The sequence below is a fragment of the Sebastes fasciatus genome, chromosome 13 (genome assembly GCF_043250625.1).
Source record: "Sebastes fasciatus isolate fSebFas1 chromosome 13, fSebFas1.pri, whole genome shotgun sequence".
NCBI lineage: Eukaryota > Metazoa > Chordata > Actinopteri > Perciformes > Sebastidae > Sebastes > Sebastes fasciatus.
The window spans coordinates 8,704,509-8,728,502 of record NC_133807.1 but is presented as its reverse complement, the minus strand read 5'-3'; the positions used below and the strand labels follow the sequence as shown (position 1 = coordinate 8,728,502).

At 40.8% G+C, this 23,994-nt stretch overlaps 2 protein-coding genes across 5 annotated transcripts in view; one reads left to right on the top strand and one right to left on the bottom strand.

Annotated features, from left to right (window-relative positions):
• Positions 1–4,206: 4,206 nt before the first annotated feature.
• On the top strand, positions 4,207–7,552 carry socs1a (suppressor of cytokine signaling 1a). Its single transcript, XM_074655252.1, has 2 exons — positions 4,207–4,404; positions 5,935–7,552. Exon 2 carries the CDS (start codon positions 5,992–5,994, stop codon positions 6,700–6,702), a length of 711 nt encoding a protein of 236 aa, XP_074511353.1. The 5' UTR covers positions 4,207–4,404; positions 5,935–5,991; the 3' UTR covers positions 6,703–7,552.
• A 5,550-nt stretch (positions 7,553–13,102) lies between these two features.
• The window catches only part of clec16a (C-type lectin domain containing 16A), a 49,061-nt gene continuing 38,169 nt past the window's right edge, over positions 13,103–23,994 (bottom strand). For 2 of the 4 annotated variants that reach the window (XM_074655248.1, XM_074655251.1), the window contains 5 exons: positions 22,601–22,752; positions 21,444–21,648; positions 20,419–20,589; positions 18,591–18,728; positions 15,586–16,288 (listed from right to left, as the gene is read on the bottom strand). In XM_074655248.1, the coding sequence (XP_074511349.1) occupies positions 15,726–16,288; positions 18,591–18,728; positions 20,419–20,589; positions 21,444–21,648; positions 22,601–22,752 (1,229 nt within the window). In that variant the 3' untranslated portion in view covers positions 15,586–15,725. Of the gene's footprint in view, positions 16,289–18,590; positions 18,729–20,418; positions 20,590–21,443; positions 21,649–22,600; positions 22,753–23,994 lie in introns of all 4 variants that reach the window. The other 2 variants (XM_074655249.1, XM_074655250.1) reach the window with 2 other exon arrangements.

Sequence of the window (23,994 nt, the reverse complement as noted above, 5' to 3'; positions counted from 1 at the left end):
TGTCATCCATTGAGGAGCTCTCTTAAACCGCAGGCTCTCAAGCAAATGAAAAAAAACAAGAGTTACCATATGTCCAAATGTGGCTACAGTAACAAACTGATCCAAGATCATTTTAACTGCAACATAGTGTTATAGTGCTCTATTAATGCATGTATTTTCTGTTGAACTGCTGCATTCATTCATGCACACACACACACAGCCTGTAAGGATCTGTAATGAGACACAACAAGCTCTCTGTTAAACTGGCTGTGTTTCAGTCTCTGGCTTCTCTCCCAGTTTCACAGAAATGAAACTCATGGAGTATGCCCACATGTGGAAATAAACACGGAGTGTGTAAGAATAAACACGCAAGACACATACACACTATAACAAACTGCACTGTATGAAACGATAGTGATATAGAATATGTCTGCAATGCATGTAAGAAATCACACACTGTCATGCAGAGACAGCAGTTTTACTGTGTGTTAATGTGTGTGTGTTTCTGATCAAGCAGAGACCCGTATATATACCCAGTCCTCCTTCTCTCTGCCTGTCTCTCTCTCCTTACTTGAATCACATCTCGCTGCACAGATCTAAATGTATTCTGCATGCTCCAACATGGCCCTGTACACATAATGTTCAATACCCTCATTAAAAGTAAAAATAGATAAGATTTGGTATCAGCGATTATTCTCAAAGCCGCATACAAAATACACACTGATACAGTGTGTGAACCATTTTGTTCATAAAGTGGAGATACAAAACAACAAAGTTGTTCCACAATGAGATATAAGACCTGTTCTTAAAGGTGACTGATAATAATTCATTTTTTAAAAGTTGTTTGTTTTGGTCAATGGGAACCTTTAAAGGTGCTCTATACGATATCCACAGCATTAATATAGCAGCAAACAATTATTTTCTATGTAAAGACATAAAGGAGTAATGTCAACCTGAGCAGAGAATAAAGTCACTTTCCCTCCGTTTATGTTGTAATCAGAGCTTCTCCGTGCTTTGTTGACGTAGCTGGGCCTGCTGAGTGTACTTTTAGCGCATGTGAGCGTGCCCCATTGGCTAGCTCACAGCTGCCGCTCTGCGTTGCTCTCATATGGCGGTTACAGCTGATAACGGCGTCCTTGCAGAAGCGTAGCACCCACCCTCCAGTCTCCTCCCCACCCCCCCAAGGTAAACACTGTTAGCTTTGTCAGCACTGTTACTGTTGTTTGCATTGTTAACACCGTTAGCTGTGAGCGGCCTTGTCGAGAAGGTCACCCGCAAATTGCGAAAACTTGCAAAAACTCTTGCGTGACTCGCTGCCTGACGACCTGTATTAATCTTAACCATTCGAGGTCAATGCCTAACCTTAACCATCTCTCGAGAATTTTCGCAATTTGTACGTTACGTTTCTAGACACGACCGGTGCGAGCCACCGCCATGTTGAGAGCTGTGCAGAGGCAACAGAAATGCTCCGAATCTCGCATTTAGCACCTTTAAAAGAGCACTCCACCAATATAGCACTATAGCACTCCTACAACACAATGCAGCAGAACCAGAAATAACATCTTTTGTATTCCACAAATTATTCTTCCTAGTCAAAACCTGCTGCCTACATTAACCACAATGCAACTCAACTACAGAGCTCTGGTAAGCTCACTACTTTCTAACGCCACACTCCCAGATTTCTTTTCATTTTCTAACTTGTAGTCTTCAGCCCCAAGTAGCATCACTTATTATACTTTGCAGCTTCTTCTGGAGCCAAAAAAAGCTTTATACAACTCCCCCAGGGCCTGCAAACAGACTGTGATGCATTTGAACAATCACCTTTAACCTTTAACAACCCAAGATGAGTGGGAAAAAGCCAAAGAGTTTGATCTCAAAGCTCCAGAGTGGGCATGATTAACACCACCAGATGTACTACATCACGGAACCAGCAGGCTAATCTGAGTACTAGCTGAGTCAGACTAGTCCTGATAAAATGAAACTAACCATAACACAGGCATATACTATGACCTCACACGGCATTTCTTAGCTATCATCTGCATGCCGGCCTGCCTGCCTGTCTGCCTGCCTGTCTGTCTCTACTTCCTTAAGCAATGCCAGCTGACCTTGAGTCTTTCCTTAACTTTCTGTTTGTCTACCTCACTCTTTTGTAACCTGACCACCTGCTGGGGTGGCTTAGTTCATCTGGCTCTCACTGAAAACATGTTTATGTTTACTCGAACTGCGTGCATGTGTGTGTGTGTGTGTGTGTGTGTGGTGTGCAGACATTTGACATGATTTCTAAGATAAATTGATGTTTTCATGTGCAGGTATATTTAGAATTAGCTTGTAATGGCCTCACTGTACACTACACTATGTATTACTTACCAATATGCAAAATTCATGAATTATTTGGCATGAGACACTGATTAAGTAATGTATCGTCTGCCAAAACATAGCACACACGCACACACACACACACACACACACAAACTGGTACAAACTGGTTGTAGATAATTAGAAATCATCAAAATAGGCTGGAGTTCATGACTGCAGCCAGATTTGACTTCATGTGAAACAGTTGGCACTCAGAAACACACCTCCTAGTCTCACTGGTCATGTATTAACCACCATATCTAACTACAGCTAAAGAGGAACATGAACTATATACTATGATGTGTCATCTGTGTCTCATTAATACCACACAGGATCATTACAGGAACACAGGATTCACAGGGGCCTGAGGTGGCTTTGTGTTGGAATGTCAAAACAGTGAAATGACCTTCAGGATGTCACAATATGAGCATTTCTGAGATGACACATCCAAGGTGAAGGCCTAAAGAGAGAGATATTTCTGCAGAAGAGCCTGCTATTAACAACTAATGAAGAAGTGCAGGGGAGGATTTGGTTTCCCTCGTGGCTCGAGTCAACTGATTTGTTCACTACTGCTTTTTTTTTTTTTTTTTTTAAATAGAAAGGTCAAAATATTCCTTGTTATGTGACTTAATATTATACATGATTGCTTTCTGACTGCAGAGATAAAAATAATAAAAATACACCAGATGTGCCGGATTTTTATCAGGAACTTCTCTATAACATTTTGAAATTTTAACACTATTTAGGTGAAGGTTTCAAATAAGCACAGTGGTTGTTTTTTTTACCTCTTTCTGCACTTTATATTATTATTATTATTTTTTCACATGTTTGTGTAGTCTTTATTTGTGCTAAATAAAAAAAATAAAAAAATAAAAAATAAAGAATAAATAAATACTTTATTTTTTTATTTTAAATTTCTTTTTTATTTAATTTTACTTTGTTTTCTGTTCTTTTTCCTTTTTGCATCATCAATTGGTGATGGTTGAAATTTTAACATTATTTAGGTGAAGGCTTTAAATAAGCCCAGTGGGTCTTTTGCCTCTTTCTGCACTATGTATTATTATTATTATTTCTTTTTTTCATGTTTGCGTAGTCTTTATTTGTGCTAAATAAATAAAAAATTAATAAATAAATCAACAAATAAAGAAATAAAGAATAAATAAAGAATAAATAAATAGATAAATACTTTATTTTTTTATTCTAAATTTATTTTTTATTTAATTTAATTTTGTTTTCTGTTTTTTTTAACCTTTTTTTGCATCATCAATAGGTGATGGTTGGATGGGAGGGGGCTTTGGGTGGGGTACCAATACCAAAATATGGAGGGACAATCATTTACATTTGTGCTCTATTTGTTTTTTTCTGTCCACCTGATGTTACTCCCAACAAATGATTACAGGAAAAACAAGAAAAACATGTAACCTGTAATATAAACTGCTTCAGGCCATCCCACACAGTAAAACATCCTGTGCTCTTTTGAAATTTAATTTAATTATACATATTTAAATTAGAAAAAAATGAATGAATGAATGAATAGCATCATTCTTATGAAAAAAAACAACATAGACAGAGAACAACATAATGCCAAAACATTAAAATAACGTTCATAAAACACCACTTCAACCCAGCCGAACCATGTGTAGTAAAAACGCTGCCAGTAGGTACTCAGATCTGTCACCTGTTTCTGTAAACGTCTTTCTGTCATGTGGTTTTGTGGTTTTCTTGAAATTCTCAAAATACTGACTGCAACGAGTCGAATTGAAAGAGTTCAGTTTCACTTTCGGTTTGTGTTTCAGAGAAATGATTGACTTAGCGTAAGCAGGAGGAGGAGGAAGAGCTGAGGTATAAAAAGGCAGACGGGTTTACCACGCCAGTATGTACACGATCCACGATCAGACGGAGTCCTAATCACGACTAAAACTGCCTCAGCTGTCAAAGACAAGCTTTGCCCTCCATCCACTATCCACCCTGACGCGGATTATCTGCAGGACATTCACTGATCCCAACGCAGTGTTTTGTGGGATTACAGACACACGGATCTTTAACAGCCGCTGTTGTTCGAACAAAACGGTAAGATTTAACCCTAACTGGAGTTGTGCTTTACTGTTGGCTGTTTTTGAAAGGGCAGATATGGTGCTTTTTGTCTGGGCCGTGCGCAATGGAAACAATACGGGATTAAAATGTTAAAATGTGCCTCTGAGTGCATGGACCTTTTTTGGGCAAAAATGCATGTTGGATTTCACTCCTGTTTGTCCAGATGTTAACAGCAGCTTGACTGAGACAATTTAGCAGTCAATGAAATCCACTCCAGCAAAGATAAAGATCAGAAATAGGATTATAGTTTTGACTTTTATCTCCAAGTCTCCACAGCATGTGTTTTGGCATTGAAGCCTTTGAAGCATTGAATCCCCCAAAATTACAACACCTGTTAATCATTACCTTTTCCTGGAATGTTTTTTCTTTCTTTCTTGTAATCCACATTGGACTACACAGGAAGAGGGTGAATCATTCATAAAGTAGGACAGTTGAGATGTGATGAAAGTTTTTTGTGTAAATTGTAACTGGGCTGATGAGTAACTCCAGATGTTCAGGCTCCAGCGTTTAGTGTTTCAAACCATTTATGTCCTGGAAAACTCATGTAGAACAAAAACTACTTTCAGTTCGCAATGTATACCCTTCAGTTTTTGTTTTTTTTTATTTGTCATTAGCTTGAAAACGTTGGATTTAAACCCGGTATTTCAGTCATTGAGGCAGAAGTGATAAAGAAAAAAAATATTGAGTGTAAGAAAAATCGAATATCGCGATATGTTTTGTGATACTGTACTGATTCTTAAAAACACTGTATTGATTTTTAATTAATAGTTTACATGCAAAGATTAACTCAGTCAATACTTTATTTAATTTGCAAAGAGTTGCGCCCTCTCGGTGTATGTGGCCTTTCGAAGTACTGCTATGATGTTGGATGTTACAGTAACTGTGATAAATGCAATTGCAGATCTGTTCTGATTGCTTAAAAAAGGTTTATTTTTTAAATCAGATTTTATAAATATGGTGGTGTGTTCTATAAAGTATTTTTAAATCTAATTTTAAGAAAACTGTCAGTATAAACTGACAGTTTAAAATTAGATTTAAAAATCGCGATATATCGCCTTACTTACCGTATCGCAATATATTGAATCGTAACCCCTGTATCATGATACGTATCGTATTGCCAGATTCTTGCCAATACACAGCCCTATCTACTGTAAGCCCCATAAACTATGTGTGTGTGTGTACAGTAATGTCTGACATCAGAGCTTACTGTATTTTGGCCTAACCGCAGATTCCAGTCATATCAAACACAGTCCCGGCTCCATGGAAACTTGAATGTATTTCTAACCAACACTTAGAGACAGTCACTGACACACACACATGGAAGTCTTTCTCCTTTTAAAGCATCAGGACCTTACATAGGCATTGTGTTGTTTTTGTGAATGATGATTTTCACTGCCCCTGTCTTTATATACGTTCTGTCAGGAAGATGTAAATAACTTTAGTTGCTGTAATAATTTGCTTTATATTGTTTGATAATAACGGTTTCTTTCTTGTCTTGTCTTTCAGGATGTCAGTGTGGTGGTCAGAGATGGGAGAGGGTCTGGGGCCGCTCTCCCCTGTAGGATGGTAGCCGACAGCACAGTGGAAGGCCATGACAAGACCCAGTCGTCAAGCTCATCTTCGTCATCCTCATCCTCCTCATCATCATCATCTTCCTTGTCCTCCTCATCATCACTCTCATCCCAGGAGGCCCCGCTCGCTCTCAGCCCTCACCGCACCGAGTCGGAGCAGCTCCAGCGTCGCGCTGCTCCGGATCCGAACCCGAGGTTGCTGGCCGTCCCCTCCGTGTACCCCACCCACTTCCCCACATTCACCTGCAAGGAGGACTGCAAGATCATCACCGAGACCGCTGCCAAGCTCGAGCGCAGCGCCTTCTACTGGGGCCCCCTGGGAGTGGAGGACGCCCACCGCATGCTGCGGGACGCACCGCTGGGCAGCTACCTCATCCGCGACAGTCGCCAGAAGGACGTCTTCTTCACGTTGTCCTACCACGGCAAGAACGGGCCGGTGAGCGTTCGCATCGACTACAAGAAGCAGAAGTTCTCGCTGGCAGGCAACGAGCGCTCCTTCCTGACACTGTTCGCCCTCTTGGAACATTACAGCAATTCCCCCAAGAGAAGTCTGAGCATCCCGTACAGGAAATGGGAGCCGACGCTGCAGGAGCTGTGCAGAACGCGCATCATGGGGCTGTGCGGCGGGGCGAGCCGGGTGCCGGAGCTGCCGCTCACTCATGTCGTCCAAGACTTCCTGTTGGAATTCCCTTACAAACTATAACCAGTTTGCCGTATAAATTTTTCATAGTATTATTTTTAATTTCAAGAAGGCCGTTTTTACCAAGTAACAGCGAACAGGAGGAGTGTTCGGTGAGGCCTGCCCATCACGCGTCGGAGGCTGCATCGCTATGGCAACACATTAAAGCAGCTACATGTTTTGAGCCTAAAAGCTGCAAAATGGTTCATAGGAGACAATATCACCACAGTGAAGCACAGGCGGTCTTCAATAGGACAGGGAGTGACATTTCAACGTACATTACCTCCAGAGACATGACTTGCACACGGACAGAGCGCCTTCTGGCATTGAGGAAGCGTGAAAAGTGGGAAAAAGCTGCATTAAGAGAAATCTGCAGGCACAGCGGAGCAATTGCAGAAATAAAAGAACTGCTTTGGTCAACTGCGACCGCTCTACTGGAAACAGTCGGGTCTGTTGTCGCCCGTTTGTGGCCACCAGAGGCGCACAAATATTTCACTGTGGATCGTGGAAGGACGTTAAGAGCATCAGCAGAGTGGACTTGTTGTTGGGTACCAGTAGGACTGACTTTTGTAGCAGTTTTTAATACTCTAATGTTGAATGTTTACATCACTCATGAATGTTTGCCGGCACCGACGGCTCCGATACCACTCAATGCCTTTTTAAAATCTGCCGTCACGGAGATAAAAACTCACAAAGGACATCGGGCGTTATCGGAGTCACGAGGTCTGGCGTTAAGTTGTACTGTAAGTGGAGGCATGTCGCCTCTCACTCAACCACCTATGCCAGGCAGATAATAATAAGTTTGTCTTTACTGAATAAGAATATTTTTATATATTTTTATATTTTATTTGAAAATAAAACTTATTTAAACTAACCTTGCTGGATTTTTAGTTACTTTTTCACTGTGGTTTTTCTCTTGACCAAATCATGTCATGTGCAGGGAAGGACACACACACATACTTTGTCCACGCTATGTCACAGACAATGGGACAGACACGCAGACAGGAAGTGTGACACGGTGGCGTACAGTATCGTCACCACAGTGATTCATCTGTGTAGGGTAAAGTGACAGGTGGGCGGGGTTACAAGGACTGTTACGCTTAGACACACACACACTTACCAGAAACAGGGGTATAGGTGACACATAATGAAGCGTGTGATTGTGTGATTGTGTGTGTGTGTGTGTAGTGCTTTTAACCTAATGAGGGCCCAATGCAGATTAAAATTTCCTCACGAGGAAGTGGGAAATTTTTTGAGGGGGGTTTGTGGTTTGATAGAGACATGTTAGATCAAAGTCAGGGTTAGAGTTACAGTTTGTGTTTCACTTTAGAGTTATGATAAATGGTTTGTATGTAGCACATATTTAAAGCAGCTGTAAATGAGCAGAATGAAAAGAAAGCAAATACAAGATGTCAAAAGACTTTATACTTTTGACGCCGTCTAGTCTACCGCAGAGGAGATTCACAAGCTTTTTAAACAAAGGACTTCCATTGTTAACTTTACACTCACTGAAATATCACCATTCAGTTAGTAGGTGTGGCAACACTGATCCAGGTGGGTATACTTGGTTTGAGTGTGACTCATGTGTTTGACTAACATACTACTGTATGTACTTAGTGTCCAATTGGAGCAAAGCCCAGCTGAAGGCTAGAGCTATGCTCAAACAGGAGGGGCCGGCGTGTGAAACAGTGATTAAACAGGAACCTCACACACCTTTTACACATTCTTACACAGAGCCGTTGCATTCACCCAAAGTGTTGCAACAGAACATTGGTAAAACTTTCTTCTTGTCTGAACCACAAGTTGAAGAGTTCAACTGCTACATAAATCAAGGTAACATTGATTGTTGAATGTGGCCTACACTATCTAAAATGTGGACGTATCCAGTTTGTGAAAGCGTCATCGGACTGCCGAACATTACTGACGTGGCTTCTCATCAGCTTTTCAAGAATAACACAATTTTTTTTTTTTTTTTCTGCCCTCCCCTCTCCGGTCTGCCTGCTGGTTTCTTCACACCGTGTGCATAGATTGCTGCATTCCTACAAATGAACACCATTTCTTCCTGACACTCACAGGATGAAATGACACATGACTACCGACCTTCTTGTCTAACTCTTAGCAAGAAAGAGAATAAATGTATTTCCTTAACCGTCAAACTATTCCTTTTAGCGTTAATTCAGGTAAATCGACACCTACATTTGTATTAAAGAGGACCTATTATGCTCTTGTGCTTTTCCTTTAGTGTGTTATATAGTTTTTTTGGCATGTTAAAGGTCTGCAAAGTTATAGAGCCCAAAGGGAGTTACTCTCCCCCACAGAAAATCCTGAACTGCCTGAAACGCCTTGCTTGAAGTCTTGCCTTTTCTTCCATAACGTGGTGATGTCACCAAGTAACACATTTTTATAATACCTACCTAAGGGCTAATTTGGCCCGCTCTCAAACAAAGCTAGTTAGAGCGGAGCTGGAGCGGAGTCCAAAGAGTTTGGTTTCGGTTGACCAATCACAACAGAGTGGGCCAGCTGACCAATCAGAGTTCTCGTAGAAACCCAAAATAAAAGTACGCACCTGAAAATAAGCACAATAGATCCTCTTTAATAAAAATAAAAAACACAAAAAAAGACACGTGAATGATGGTAAACTAGATGTAGGCAGAGAAAGATGAACTTTGGCGTTATCTTTAGAAAGCAGAATCATTTCCTAAAATTTTGCAGTTTCATGACAATTGTGAGAGTATGCGTCACTTTTTTCAGCCCGTGTAGCGTACTTGTCATTTCTAACTTGAGGTCATAACTTGAACTAACCTCCAACCTCTTCCTCATACCAAACCAGAACTCCAACGCTAAACACCAAACCTTACCATCAGGCTCTGTGATCTTTTTGGGGATTTTTTTTTGATTCTCTTGGGTCTAGACAAATGTAGCCACACACACACAAACACACACACACAATGTTGAGTCATACTGAATATAATAATTACAGCTTGATTCAAGTAAAGCCTGACATATGAGGATATAATTATCAGCTTGAGGAAGAGGTTGAGCAGGGGTGGAACACACACACACACACACACACACACATACAAAGACACACCACAGTGGAACATGAGTCAGTGATGTAAACACCATGATTGTAATATCTTAATTTTTAGAGGTGTGTATGCGTTATTAACCCTCACTTTTTGAAGCTTTACCTAGAGGATGAGATCATAGATTTAAGCACAAAGTGTGTGTGTGTTTGTGTGTGTGTTCTTGCGGGGTGGCGAATGAATCATACGTAGCAGTTTCATTCATACGTAGCTTCTCAGTTTTCAGTACATTCCAGACTATTTTAAGAAGCGAAAGGTGAAGTGAGGTGTTCTGTGATTGTGTTCTTATCAGCTGATTTCTGTCGAATCCTGTACTGGGAGTTTTCTGTCCTTTAAAAACACACACACACACACACTTCTACAGAAATCAATTGAAAACCGACACCTCAAGAGAAAGGTCCACATGAAAAAAGGGAGAGGACAAAGTGAGAAAGAGGAACAAGGAACAAGGAGATGCTCTTCAAAAAATGAGCTGGACATGTGACGTGACCAAGAATAAAGACTAATAGCTTCCATATATGTATATATATATATATATATATATATATATATATATATATATATATATATATATATATATATATATATATATATATATATATATATAGAGTTCTTATCTCGCAGACTCATATTATTTTTTTAAGTCTTTCCTATGACCACCACCAATTCTTGAGTTCTACACTATCATTAGTCATCAGGTTACTTTGTTTCTTCAGACGTTCTCCATTGAATTTCTTAACACAGCAATTCTTGTTAGGGGGATATCTCAGAATTCACAGTATGATGACGACTGATTTGCAGTAAACTTAGTGGAAACGTTGGTCATCATCAGATTAGAAGAATGAGTTTTGTCACTGATCTCTTCAACAGAAGACAGAACTTCCAAAGGATTTAATGTAACAAAGTCAACAATGTGTCCCTTTCAGCAGAGAGCAGGAAGTCTTTTGTTTTTTAAACACACAATATGGTGATGCGGGAAGCTGTTTCAGACAAGCTCCAACTAAATCCTGTTTGGATGTGTAATGTAGTATATAGGTTAGTTCTGCTAACAGATGCTATAGATCATGGCTCCAAGAATTCCCAAACGTCTATCTTAAAACTACCTCACAACAACAATGTCCATCACCTTCTGGTGGAGACTTAGATAAGAAGATTGATACCGTGTCTGTCCATTAAATATAAGGCTACAGCCGGTCGCAGGTTGGCCTGGTTCTGTCCAAAGGGGACAAAATGTGCCTACTGTACCTACCAGCATCTCTAATGCTGTGCTCACACTACGAGCGACCCAGCATCAGGCTTAAAGTCATTTTTCAATGGAAGCCAGCGCTCCGGTGATGCGTCAACCAATCATATGTTTTTGTTTTTCACTGTTCTGTTCCATCTAAAAATGCCGTCACCCAGTTCCTAGTGCTATTAAACAACATAACTACATCAACGAACACTTGAGCAACACTTCAACGGCGACTCACGGCGTTGTAGCTGGCCACGTTTGGCCATTTGTCGCTTTCGCTGCTCGTAGTGTGAACATAGCTCAACGCTCACTAATGAACACGTTATGGCTCGTTTGTTTCATCCATATAAAGAACTAATTGTAAGAAGGACAGGCTGTAGTTTTACGGGGGGTTGCGCGCCCGACTATTTCTTGGCTGGGTGCAGTAACGTTTTAAAGTAAAGTTTTTCCGCTGGTTGCCTGGTGACGACAAACTCCACGGTTTCAGTCTTTGTGCTAAGCTAAGCTAATTTTCTGCCAGCTGGTATACACTTTGATATAGAGGCCCCTACTGTAAATTTGAGGGTTGGATCACTCTTAATGAGAAGAAACAGCAGGATGGAGCGCACTTTACCGAAGAGTACAGAAGCAAAGAAACACAATTTAAATTTTTTTTGACAACAGCCGCTGTCGCCATTTTGGACTGAAAACTATTATATTTATAATATTTTATGTTCAACACAGGCCATTTTGGTAGAATAACATAATATAATAGAATTAATTTTGTTTTACTTTTGTACAGCACTTTTTAGGCGGACGTTTTACGGGCATCTGGTAGTCGCTTTCAGTCCAAAATGGCGGTAGTGTAGCTCTGCTGCTGGGCGCTGACGTCGCAATGGCAAACAATTGACTTTTACTTCTTGGCAATATATGCTATTTGACTTTACTGTTCTCCCCACTCACAACAACACTTCCTTGTTCTTAACTCACATGTGACTGAACTAACCAATCAGAAGATAGGAGGACTTAGACCGAGGTACATAGGAGGAAAACTACAGAGGTAGACATCTAAAGCGTCTTGAGATAACTTCTGTTGTGATTTGACGCTATATAACAATAAATTGAATTGAATTGAAGTGAATGTACATGTTATTAATCTTTGGTCAACAGTTATACTGGCATAATGTGAAGTGCCATCTAGTATTAAACTCAGGGTCATGTCTCGAAGGGAGCCCGCAAATTGCGAAATCTGATCTGAGATCAAAAACTCTTGCGAGACTGGCTGCCCGATGACCTATCCTAACCTTAACTAATCAAGCTCAATGCCTCACCTTAACTATCTTGTGAGAGTTTCCCCAGTTTGCTGGCTCCCTTCTATAGCCACTACCTAAACTCAGGTAGTGTGCAAACTTGAACTGCACAAATCTGTCTTAGATCTCTACAGTCAAAACTTCAAGTTCATGCAGTGACTGTGGTTTAGTACAGAGAAAAACACACTCACACACACACCGGAGCCTTTTAGTATCGTTGCAGTACCAGGAACCCAGTGGCATGTTTACGCACACATAACCAGACTTCCTTGAAGAGAGGAACCGCGATAAAAGCGACACATACAGACCACAAGGTGACTGAGGGCTCCTGCAGCAGCCACAGCAACACGACGCAAAGGTAAAAAGTGTAAAGGCAACGTCATCATCACCATCACAAACACACAAATATGAATTCAGCTCAGAAGCAAATACATACGTTCATTTTACACTTCCAAACACAAGTTTACACCTGGTTGTGGAAGTGCAGTGTTGGACGAATCATGGACGGGCTTTACAGCTTTTGAAGCATGAAACAATCAGTGGAAGTCTTCACACACTCAGTAATATAGTACACAAGGGTGGGTGTGTGTGTGTGTGTGTGCGTGTGTTTCTGGGGATGACAGTTTTTTTCTAACATTTCCTGTGGTTTTCTTGCTCAAACACTGAGGAGAACCTCCTCTGCTGTTACTACCAGAGTGTGATTCTGTGAAGAAGAAGAAAGAAAAAAAATCACGAGCAACAGATCAGTGGAAAAAAAAAAAAAAACAAGCTTCTTCTGTCTGCAGACTCAACAACAAGGACTCACTCAGCGGCCTCGCTGTCGTTAAGTAGAATAATTTATTGCAGTTCTTTATTTATTCCTCTGTTTCAGTTCATTAACAATAATTACAGGTTTTAAAAGCATTTACAGAGCATATAAACATATTACATACACACACACTACAATCAGAGACTTAATAGTGGAAGCTTATCATGACATGTTTGGATAGAGGTCGCCAACGGCTACAGGCGACACGCCGCCGTGTTGTCTTCAAAACACTGCGGCGTGTTCCCTTTAAAAAACCATTAGACGCCGCTCTACACAATTGTGCCAAGCCTCTTCAGCACGCCAGTGATCATCACTATCATTCTTCTGCTATTTACAGTAGCGAGATGGAAGAAAAAAGAAAGAAAAAAAAAAGTATTGCTCTGAATTTCTCATTTATAAACTAGTCGATGACTGTACAGAGTTCAAAAATAAGAGTGATCGAGCATTAAGACTTTAGCTGTAAGATAATGGCACAGAAAAGACAAGCTGGGGAAAAGGAAGTTAATAAAAGGATTAAAACGGGAGGAGATAAGAGAGAAAATATGAGCTAATAGAATCTGTGACACTGCTTTTGTTCCTAAGATTTACAAATCAAGTCATGATTTAAGGGTAAAATACAGCGATCCCATTCAAAACGATCGAATAACACCACAGAGATACGTCGCGTGTTACATTCATCTCTCCTCTCGTTGTTAGCTCTTAAGATTATTGCAGTAGTAAAGCTTTAATGAGCTGATTAAAGGAGGAGGAAGAGGAGGAGGGGTTTGCCTCCCGACACTGACCTCAGAGCAGCATCTCAAGAAATGAATGTTGGTTTTACATGAGTGCTTTTGTTTCTTGGGGTTACTGTTTGCAATTTTCGCCAGGTTTTAACAGCTGAGTGCCCACTTTGAGATGACGATGCAATCTAAACACTAGGCTAATGGTATGTCCTACTAGTCTTTCCTGGAGAATGGGTATTTTATGGTTCCCAGTAGTTGGAGAGGAAAAAAAATATTTACATCTTTTTTGCCACATCCTGTTTTGACAGATTTTAGACACGATGTTCCCAACAGTCGTATTTAAACCCATTCTGACAGTAGATACATGGGGAGTTAAACTGAGCTCAGGTCAGTGCCTGAGGGGCAACCAGCAGATACATTCACCCCAGTGTTGTTGTTGTTGTAGCTGTGTGCAGACCTGAAGACACAGATGTTATTTCAAACTGTGTCACATGACTCTTTGAACTGGTCTAACGTCACTGATATCTAATACACTACATCACTCTCTGAGGCCGTCAGTTTCATTTTATTAAGCAAATTATATATATATTCCTAAATATATCAAATAATACTTAACTTTTCAAAGAGTTAAACTGCAGTTCATACTGCTTTATGCAGAGAATGAATGGACTGTGTGAATTATTTACTACTACTACTCAATGAACTGCTATCCATTATGTATAACTACTGTACCACTTATTCAGCTCCATTCAGATCTTTCAAATCAATTATTCTGACAGTCAGGTTTGCTGATTGATTGTGAATATACACACATTATCTAATCCCTGCAGGCTGAATGGATATGGGAAGGGATTGGTGATCATCTAGAAGGGAAGTTTGAAAGATCAAGATGTGTTGACTACTGTTGCATACCATTACACAGCACTCAAGCAACCCGTACTACACACTGTCAGCTCGAGAGATGAGAACTTGATGAAAAAAACTGGGTGCTGCTGCGATGACAATCAAAAAGCTGCTTTCACACACCTCCAAATGTTTACTAGCAGGGCACAACACTTTAAGAAAAGATCAGCTGTGAGCTACAAAGTCACGTTAACATCAAATTAATGTTTACTATATGAGATCTGCTCCTTCCTTGATCGAGATGCTGCAGATTACTTAATACATCTTCTCTAATAGACGCTATTTAGTAAATGGGAAATGAATGGATCGTTACTTTACACCTGGAACAATAAGAACTAAACAACTAAATGTAGAAAACACACACAACCATGGTGGCTGAATCATTCGAGCCCATACACAACTCTACACACACACACCAACCCAATGGCAGTTCTAGGTGGCAGTAACTGCTAACGGGTCTGACATGCAGCGGTTTAAAGGCAAGTGCATCTGACTCTGTGTGGACTGTATGTATACAGCATGTGTGTGTGTGTGTGTGTGTGTTAGTATAGACCACCACGAAACATTAGTGGTGAACATAAGACACAAAACCAGTCCGTGGATTGAACAGCTCACAGCAGCAGCGTGTGGCGCGTGTGTGTGTGTGTGCGTGTGTTTCTTTGAGCTGACAAACAATCGATCAGAATGAGTAAAAAACGTTGCTGGTTGCGCGCCTTTACACACGCTTGCTGAAAACACAATCGGACACACTCGCAAACCCAAATGTGCTTTAAGCCTTTATTCCAGTTCAACCAGTGTGTCTCGTCCTCTCCGAGTAAAAAGAGTCTTTCTTCATGTGCAAACACAAAATGTTGAGATGCCTCCAAAATCCTCTTACGACTATTCACATCACACACTATCTACATGAAAATATACTGCGGTGATAGTTTTAACTATCACACTGTCCTCTTAAGTGTGTGAGAGATGTGTTTAAGTGCATGAACATGATAGTGTGTGTGTGTGTGTTGCTTAATCCAGTTCAGGTGAGTCTGGTGTTTCAGTGTATATCTCTGTGTCTTCTGTGTTCTCTGTAGCCGTTGACTCATCTCTTTCTTGCAGCTCTGCAGCAGAGAGTTGGTCTTTGTTTACCTCTAGAGGTGTGTCATCTTCTCCCTCTGGTTCCTCTTCAGTGGGGGTGACCAACTCCGTTGTCGTGGTTTCCTCTTTTACCGTCGCATCTGTCTCCGTATCATCCATCGGCGAACCCTCCTCCTCTTCCTCTGTGATGGAGGCGTCCGGTCTCTGGAGGGAGTGCGTCGAGGGAATGTGGCTGGCGCAGCGGTGCAGGTGCGTCGAGTCCGCGGGGGGCATCAGCGTGAGCGACTCCACGCTGAGCGCCTCTGCGCTGTTGTCGGTGAGGAGGGAGATGTTGGGCTGGGACGCCGGGGTGAGGCTCGGGGCCAGGGTCTGAGCCGAGACTGGGGTCGAGGGGGTAGAGGAGACCGGCATTACTTCTCCACCTCCTCCTCCTCCTTCCCCTTCTCCGCCCGAGGAGGAGGAGGGTGGGGTGTGCTCCAAAAATGTACCATCATCTAGAAGAGAGAGTGAGGCAGGTGAGCTCAGAGGAAGACATGTTTTTAAGGATTCTCACTGTTGGCTCTGGTGTGAAATTATGTTAACTTTTCTTTGTTAATGTTCATTTTCTGCACAGAGATGATCTAAAGGGGTAAACGTGTAGCTTAATTAAATGCACTGTAAGAAAACAGAGTAAATACAGTACTCCATCGTAAGAGTGAAATTCAAAAATATTCTCTAAATCCATCACAGAATTTAATTTCAGAAAATCCTTTGTCTAGAACATATCTCTCAAAATATCATGATAGATTCTGTAACCAGTGGGAACCCTTACACCCTCGGGACTTTCACATGAACATAGATACTATAGAAATAGAATATAAGTAGAATGGAGATCCCCATTCAAATCAACATAGCAGGATGGTCATAGCGGGGGACATTTTTATGTGTACTGTTGCCACCAGTGTAGCATTAATGCATGCTGGAATTAGCAAGCTAGTTAGATAAGTAGCAGACAGTTGGCTAGTTAGAAAGCTAGCTAATTCCGGCATGCTTTAATACTACATTGGACTGCAACAGCGGGCTGATGGCCAGAGGCAGCGGTCTCTTGATAACAACTAAGAACAATCGCCATTTTCTTTTGTACTAGTCAAAAAGACCACGGAAAACAGTTCAGTGTCAGTTCTACTCCTATTCTATTTCTATGATCGACACACACAGGGGAACTTTAAGTAGTTGCTACAGAGATCTATGCAGGTAAGAAACCAGACACAAGCAGACTGATGAGTGCACCGGCACAGTGTGTTCACCAAGTAGCGCCTTTTGTTTTCATTGTTTTTAGAGCAAAGAAAGAGCGGATCTCTTCTAACATGGTTGGGATGGTTTCAAGTGTTCATTATTAAGTGCAGAAAAGCTTCGAAGCAGAAGGAAGAGGTACAGGGTGAACACAGTGTACAAGAATGTGATATAAGTAACAGCAGCGACAGCAGCAGTTGTACTAGTGGTTTAACAGGAACAGCATAGTTTGTGTGGGCAGAGCTACAAAATAAGCTATGCACTACAATGCAAACTACTGTAATGAGCATACTTACATTGTTAGAGTGTAAGGGTGCAGAATGAAAGATACAACAGAACTGGTTTACAAGTATCAATGTCAGCGCTACAAAATGAGAAAAAACTACTGTAACCCCATCATACAGTTTTCTTCGGGTTTGTAACTCTGGAGAGTGAATGAAATGATCCAGAACGCTCAACTTGTGCGACAAGATTTGAAAAAAAATGGTTTCTTTACAAAAATGTCTCTTCTTAGTTGAAATGTTTTAGTTATAAAACTAGAATTACCGCCTCACGGTTGAATGCCTCCGCTAAACAGTTAAGTTGCATGTCTGTTAGGGGTGTAACGATTCGATTTGATTTAAACATGCCATTGTTAGACCATGAAGTCTTGATTCATAAAGATCAACAGATCATTGGTTTTATGTCCTGACAACTGTCATTTACACTTTCAAATTCTTCTTTAAAAAGATAAGTTAACTCCTTTTTTATTTAGAAAGTGTTTCAAAAATTTGACTACAACAGTCTACAATGCATCAAACTGCATCTTTTCAACAGTATCTGTGTGACCTACCTCAGAACATAATCATTACAAAAACAAAACACTTGAATAGAGCGGAGCTATGGTTAGTGTTATCAGTAACACCTGTGCTTTTCTTGCTATGACAAGTCAAAAATGTCTGCTGTGGGAAAGGCTGATCAAAGAGAGAATCAACCTTCCTACATTTTCTGTGAACTCGGTTTAACTTTCACCTGCTCTGATATTCAGTTCAGTTGAGTTAAGGTGAAAGTCACTGGTCTGGTATGGTACACCCATAAGGTGAACCTCTGTAAAGCCAGTTTAACAGGTACTCTGAAGGGCAGATGTGGGACTATTTACATTCACAAAGAAACAACACACCTACAGAATATGACCCTGTGATAGAGGTAGCAGCACGGGGACGCTTATGTGTCCCCGTGCTGCTACCTCTTATATACCAACAGCTCAACTGACACTACTGCAATCTATTGTGGTTTTCGTGGCGTGTGTGTGTATATATGTAACCGTACCATATGTTTACCACAGTTACACCCAATACTCTGCGTGTGTGTATAGTGTAGATATACTGTGTTGACCACGCCTCAGCTCCATATAGAGTCTATCAACATGTTATTCTGTTAGTTCCTTTAGGTCTGAATGACTGATTAACATTATAGTCCAGAATCTGTTCCTTATAATGCACCATATGTGTGTGTGAATGTGGATGTACTGTGTGTGTGAGCTACCTGTGGGGCTCTGAGCTGATATAGTGCTCGCAGTAACAGAGTCGCATCTTCCCGTGCTCCCACTCCCACTGGAGGGAGGCGAGGGCGAGGAGAGCGGCGAGGGACTGTGCTGCGACACACAGTGAGCCACTGCGAAACCTGGAGACAACGGCGCACATGGACATAGACACACACGAACACAGACACACAGTCATGTGTTACCATGGCTCGGGAATTATTTCGAAGGACCGCATCTGGCCCGAAAGAGTCTGAATTATTGTGTGGCACACAGTATATATACACACATATCATGTACCTACGGTAAGACACCTCTGTGAGGTGCACGTGTATGCTTATTTGTTTAATTCTGAGAGGGATGTAAACTTTTAAATATATATAAAGCTCCATAAAATTATTACTGCAATTCAACCAAAACATAAAGCACATTAATGCTAGTCAGAAAAACTGCCCTTTAGGTGAAAACATGTTGACTTTTGTTGACCTTTAAAGTAGCTATAAAAACATTTACAAACAGAAGCTTGCTATTATTTTCACAGTGATGAAGCCTGGAATTTTTCAGGACCTTTACATTTGAAATAGAAGCAGGTTTCCCTGCTGAGACAAACAAAGAGTCCTATTCAGGAGCTGCAGCAGGTAATATAAACCTCTGAAAAGGATTCAGCAGGAACAGACACGGCAACAAAAGTGATAAAACTATAGCGAATAGTATTTAACATTAAAGGGCAAACATGAAGTTTAGAAATGAAAACAAGATCAGGGGAGTTTTCAGCTGTATTCTCAGGAGTTGTATTTCTACACAAAGCCTCTAACCTAAGTCTCCTGATAGAAACAGGATTAACTCACTGTTAAACTTCTACACCAATGATCAAATCACCAACCCATTTCCACCTAAGGTAAGATACTATCACCACTTTTTTTGAAGGTTAGGGCTGTCTGAGAAAGTTTTCTCTAACACTCAAAAAGAAAGGTCTTAATTAGGACGGTATCAAATGAAACTAGAAAAACCGAAAGAATCCATTGGTACCAATCATGTCATACGAGCTTGTTGCAAAGGAGGCTAAATAACGCTACAAAATTACGCTACATTTTGACGAGGAAAAACTGTCATGACCATTTTCAAAGGCGTCCCTTGACCTCTGACCTCAAGATATGTGAATGAAAATGGGTTCTATGGGTACCCACGAGTCTCCCCTTTACAGACATGCCCACTTTATGATAATCACATGCTGTTTTGGGGCAAGTCATAGTCAAGTCAGCACACTGACACACTGACAGCTGTTGTTGCCTGTTGGGCTGCAGTTTGCCATGTTATGATTTGAGCATATTTTTTATGCTAAATGAGTACCTGTGAGGGTTCCTGGACAATATTTGTCATTGTTTTGTGTTGTTAATTGATTTCCAATAATACATATATACATACATTTGCATAAAGCAGCATTTTTACCCACTCCCATGTTGATAAGAGTATTAAATACTTGAAAAATCTCCCTTTAAGGTACATTTTGAACAGGTAAAAAATGTGTGATTAATTAAGATGAACTATTTCCATCGATTGACAGCCCTAGTCTCAATACATTTTGAATTAGCCGCTGTTGATTATTATAATATTTCTTATAAAGTATCCAGTGTGTGTCAACCAGGGCACTGAGTTTACTGCCATTGTTTTATGATGATCATTCAGATCTAGATTACAGGCGCTCTGCTATTTATCTTTTTTTAGTGTCTAGGTTTAAAACCCAGATAGAAGCATGAAAAGATGGATCTCTGAAGAAGTGTACAGGCTAAAGCAGTATGTGTAGACAGTGGACCCTAGTTATCGGTTTGTCACCTGGTACTTTATCGACGGAGGCGAAGACTGATCTGCTTGCCGTTGGGTCGTTGGGCGCCCGTCTTGACTGCTCGTAGAATCGGAAAGGCAGGCCGCTGGGTGAAGCGTTGCCTGTCTGACCGAAACCCAACACCTCCGTCGCGCTGGGCTGCACAGGCAGGTCCAACAGAGCTGCATGCAGAGTAAGAGGGATATAAACACAGAATCTTTATAGTCTTAATGTGAAATTACAGAGTGTCTGCCTTCTGTACCAGAGAGGGACTAAATCCAAACTCTGGGAGGGCATGTGTATTTGTTTTTTACGATTAGGTTCGATGTAACTAAGTGATGTTTTTGTAAGTGTAACTGTTCTGACACACAGTGGCTATTTTGGCAGGGTTCACATCCTCCTTTACTTTGCTGCATTAGCAAGATTTCAGACATCTGTTATTAGTTTTGTGTGTAATTCTTAAGAACCAGACCAGCGGGAGGGGAAGTACAAGTGACTGATGGGTAAATCTATCAGTGTTTACAGTACAAAAGGACTGGGGGAGGAGGAAAAAGTCATTTTTAAAAATATCTTAATTGATTAATTACAACACCTGATTCGGGGAAATGACTTATACTAGGAAGCTCTAAATAAAGAGATTAGCTGTCACTTCTATTGAAGAGTAGTTTCACTTCTACTAAATTTAGCAAAGTGACTAAAAATGAATTGACACTTTGATTTAAAAATAAATACTTAATCCTTTTGTTGAGGATGTTGAGGCCTTGTAAAACGTTAACTCAAAGCAGTGCTAGCTATTAAGCTGTGGTTGTACAGCTACTTCATTGTTATATTGTCAGTGTTGTGTACTTCTGTTTTTAAGAGTTTTATTTTCACTCGTTGCTTTCATGTCAACATCTCGTGATTTCTTGTAAAATCCACTGTACTCTTCTTTCAAAGAAGCACTTTCAGCCTCTGTGTGAAAACAGGCAGCCGCTCTGCTGTCCTGTGCAAAGAGGAAAGGGTCGTTTTGGCCTTAAAAGGCTTTGTATTGATTCACCTGCAATCCTCTGCATCTTCATGCGTCGGGCCTGGATGCGACCCTTGGCCAGCCTCTGCTTCGCAATGATGCAGCGAATGTGGTCAGCAAAGATGAAGTTGGCCTGCAGGATGGGCAGGGGCTTGGCGTGGGGGTTGGAGCTGGGCTTGTGGATGACGATGTTCAGCGCTCTGCTGTCGTCCTCAACGCCAGACACCTGCATGTCCTGTTGAAACAGGGAGGGAGGGAGGGAGGGGAAATAAAGAGTGGGCGACAAAGTTAGAGAGATTAAACAGCAAGAGAGAGATGTAAAGAGGTAAAGAAAGGAAATGCAGAAAGTGGGAATGAAAAGGAAAAGACAATAAGAAACAGCGGACAAAAACAAGAAAGAACAAACGCAGAAAGAAATTGGAGATATAATTTGAGGAGAATAGAAAGACATACAAATGGATGGAAAGTGAGTTGAGAGACAGATGAACGGGACACAAATGTTGTTATTCATAAAGCAGAAAAAGGAAGGAAATATTAGGTCATAGATTCAAAATATGCAGGAAACACATGGTAATATATCCGTTTTACACCAGCACGTACATATTTTGCAATTCATAGCCCACAATTTCTTGAGAGAAATGAAATGCAATATCTCCTCAACTTATCTGCAGCATGTCTAAACATGCTGATACTCATCAATATACCCAGAAGTGACAGTAAAGTATGTTACTGTATGCTCTCTCATGATATAGTTCTAGCATTTCTCCAGCGAAAAATGATATGAAGGGCTCATGCAACAACAAATCAACATCTGCTGAATGAAGAAGAGAAACGGGAAGGACTAATTGGTGGCAGTGTGAGGGGGGGAATGAAGAAAACTATGAGACAGAAAAAATAACTGGGACAAAGAATAAAAAAGACACAATAATAGGTGTAAATGAGCTGTAAATTGAAATGATACATTGAGTGAGTAACAGTGGAGACTGGATGAATTGGCGATTAAAACAGAGAAAGTACATTAAAACAAAAAAAAAGTATATACAGTATGTATAAAGTAGAGGGGTAGTTTAAAAATAAAATAGAATAAAAAGGAGGAACACACAAATCAATGGTTTTAATGACTGAACATTTCAGTCACACTTAAGCACAAAGCCACATCCACACAGACATGGCTACTTTGCTCTTACCTGCAGAAGGCCGGCGAACTTGACTACACCCCATCCGAGGCGTTTGGTTTCTGGTTCGACCAGACTCATCTGGTACACATCGACAGCGAGGAACCTCTGGGCCTGGCCGCCATCTTTACTGACCACCATACAGGCTATTAGGTCACTGTTATCTGAAAAAGATGAACGGACATGACGGTAAATTAGTGCAATGTAACTCAAGGTATGGCTGAATAGGCGCCTCAGGTTCTGTCTGTGATCTTTACCAAATACAACATCACCTGTTAGGACCAACGTTCTGCACTCAAAACATATGAAATATATTGTCTACACAAGAAAACAAGATGAGTCTACAGTTAGGACAGGAATGATCTGCTCACAGTTAAAATAATTACAGTCAGTAATGTAAGGAATGTAAAATAGTTTTCTGCAGGCCCAGGCCTATCCTGCCTTGAGCGGAAAGCTAACATTAGCATGCTAACACTCACAATAACAACGTTAATATGCCAATGTTAAGCGGTTATGATTTTTCTCCATCTTTGTTTACTGTATTAGCATGCTAACCAGGGGGCAACTCCGGGTCTGAAAAGTGAAGCCAATGCTGAAGTGCCTTAAACTTGCATTATTTCTAATAGCCAGCAGGGGGCGACTCCTCTGGTTGCAAAAAGAAGTCTGATTGTATAGAAGTCTATGAGAAAATGAGCCTACATCTCACTTGATTTATTACCTCAGTAAACAATGTAAACATGAGTTTATGGTCTCAATCGCTAGTTTCAAGTCTTCTTCAATACAGCATGATGTTCATTTAGTAAATTATGGTCCCATTTAGAGTCAAATAGACCATAAAGCAGGGTATGCTCTAGGCTAGGGCGGGGCTACCTTGTGATTGACAGGTCGTTACCACGGCGTTGTCCGGTCTGGGAGTTGTCTGTGTTTTACAACTTTAACTCTTTCACAGTGTGCTTTCAGTAAGTTAATTATAACCTTCTTGGTCACCTAAAAACGTCTTATTCAGCGTTCAGTTGTACTTCGCTCCACCCTCTCGTGTCACTTCTGGTTCAAGACGGCGACGGCCAAAATGCCAAACTCGAGGCTTCAAAACAGCAGTCAACAAACCAATGGGTGACGTCATGGTGACTACATCCACTTCTTATATTTAGTCTATGATGCCAACATTTGTCATTTAGCACTGTGGAAGAAATGTCATAGACATGAAGAAATGTATGGTTTACACAACGTCATGGTTTGGTATTTTAAGAGTCCTTCACACTTGGCATACTTCATGTGAGGAATCTCTGAGTGTCTGGAGGTTGAGATAAGATGAGGACCTTGATGATGTTCCCAACTTCTATGATAAATAGTCTGGACCAATGGTTACACAACATTGTTTTGCCTCCTCTCTGGTGGGGTGATTA

Excerpts from the sequence above, each read along its gene's own strand:
- socs1a (XM_074655252.1), top strand. The coding sequence starts at position 5,992 with ATGGTAGCCGACAGCACAGTGGAAGGCCATGACAAGACCCAGTCGTCA.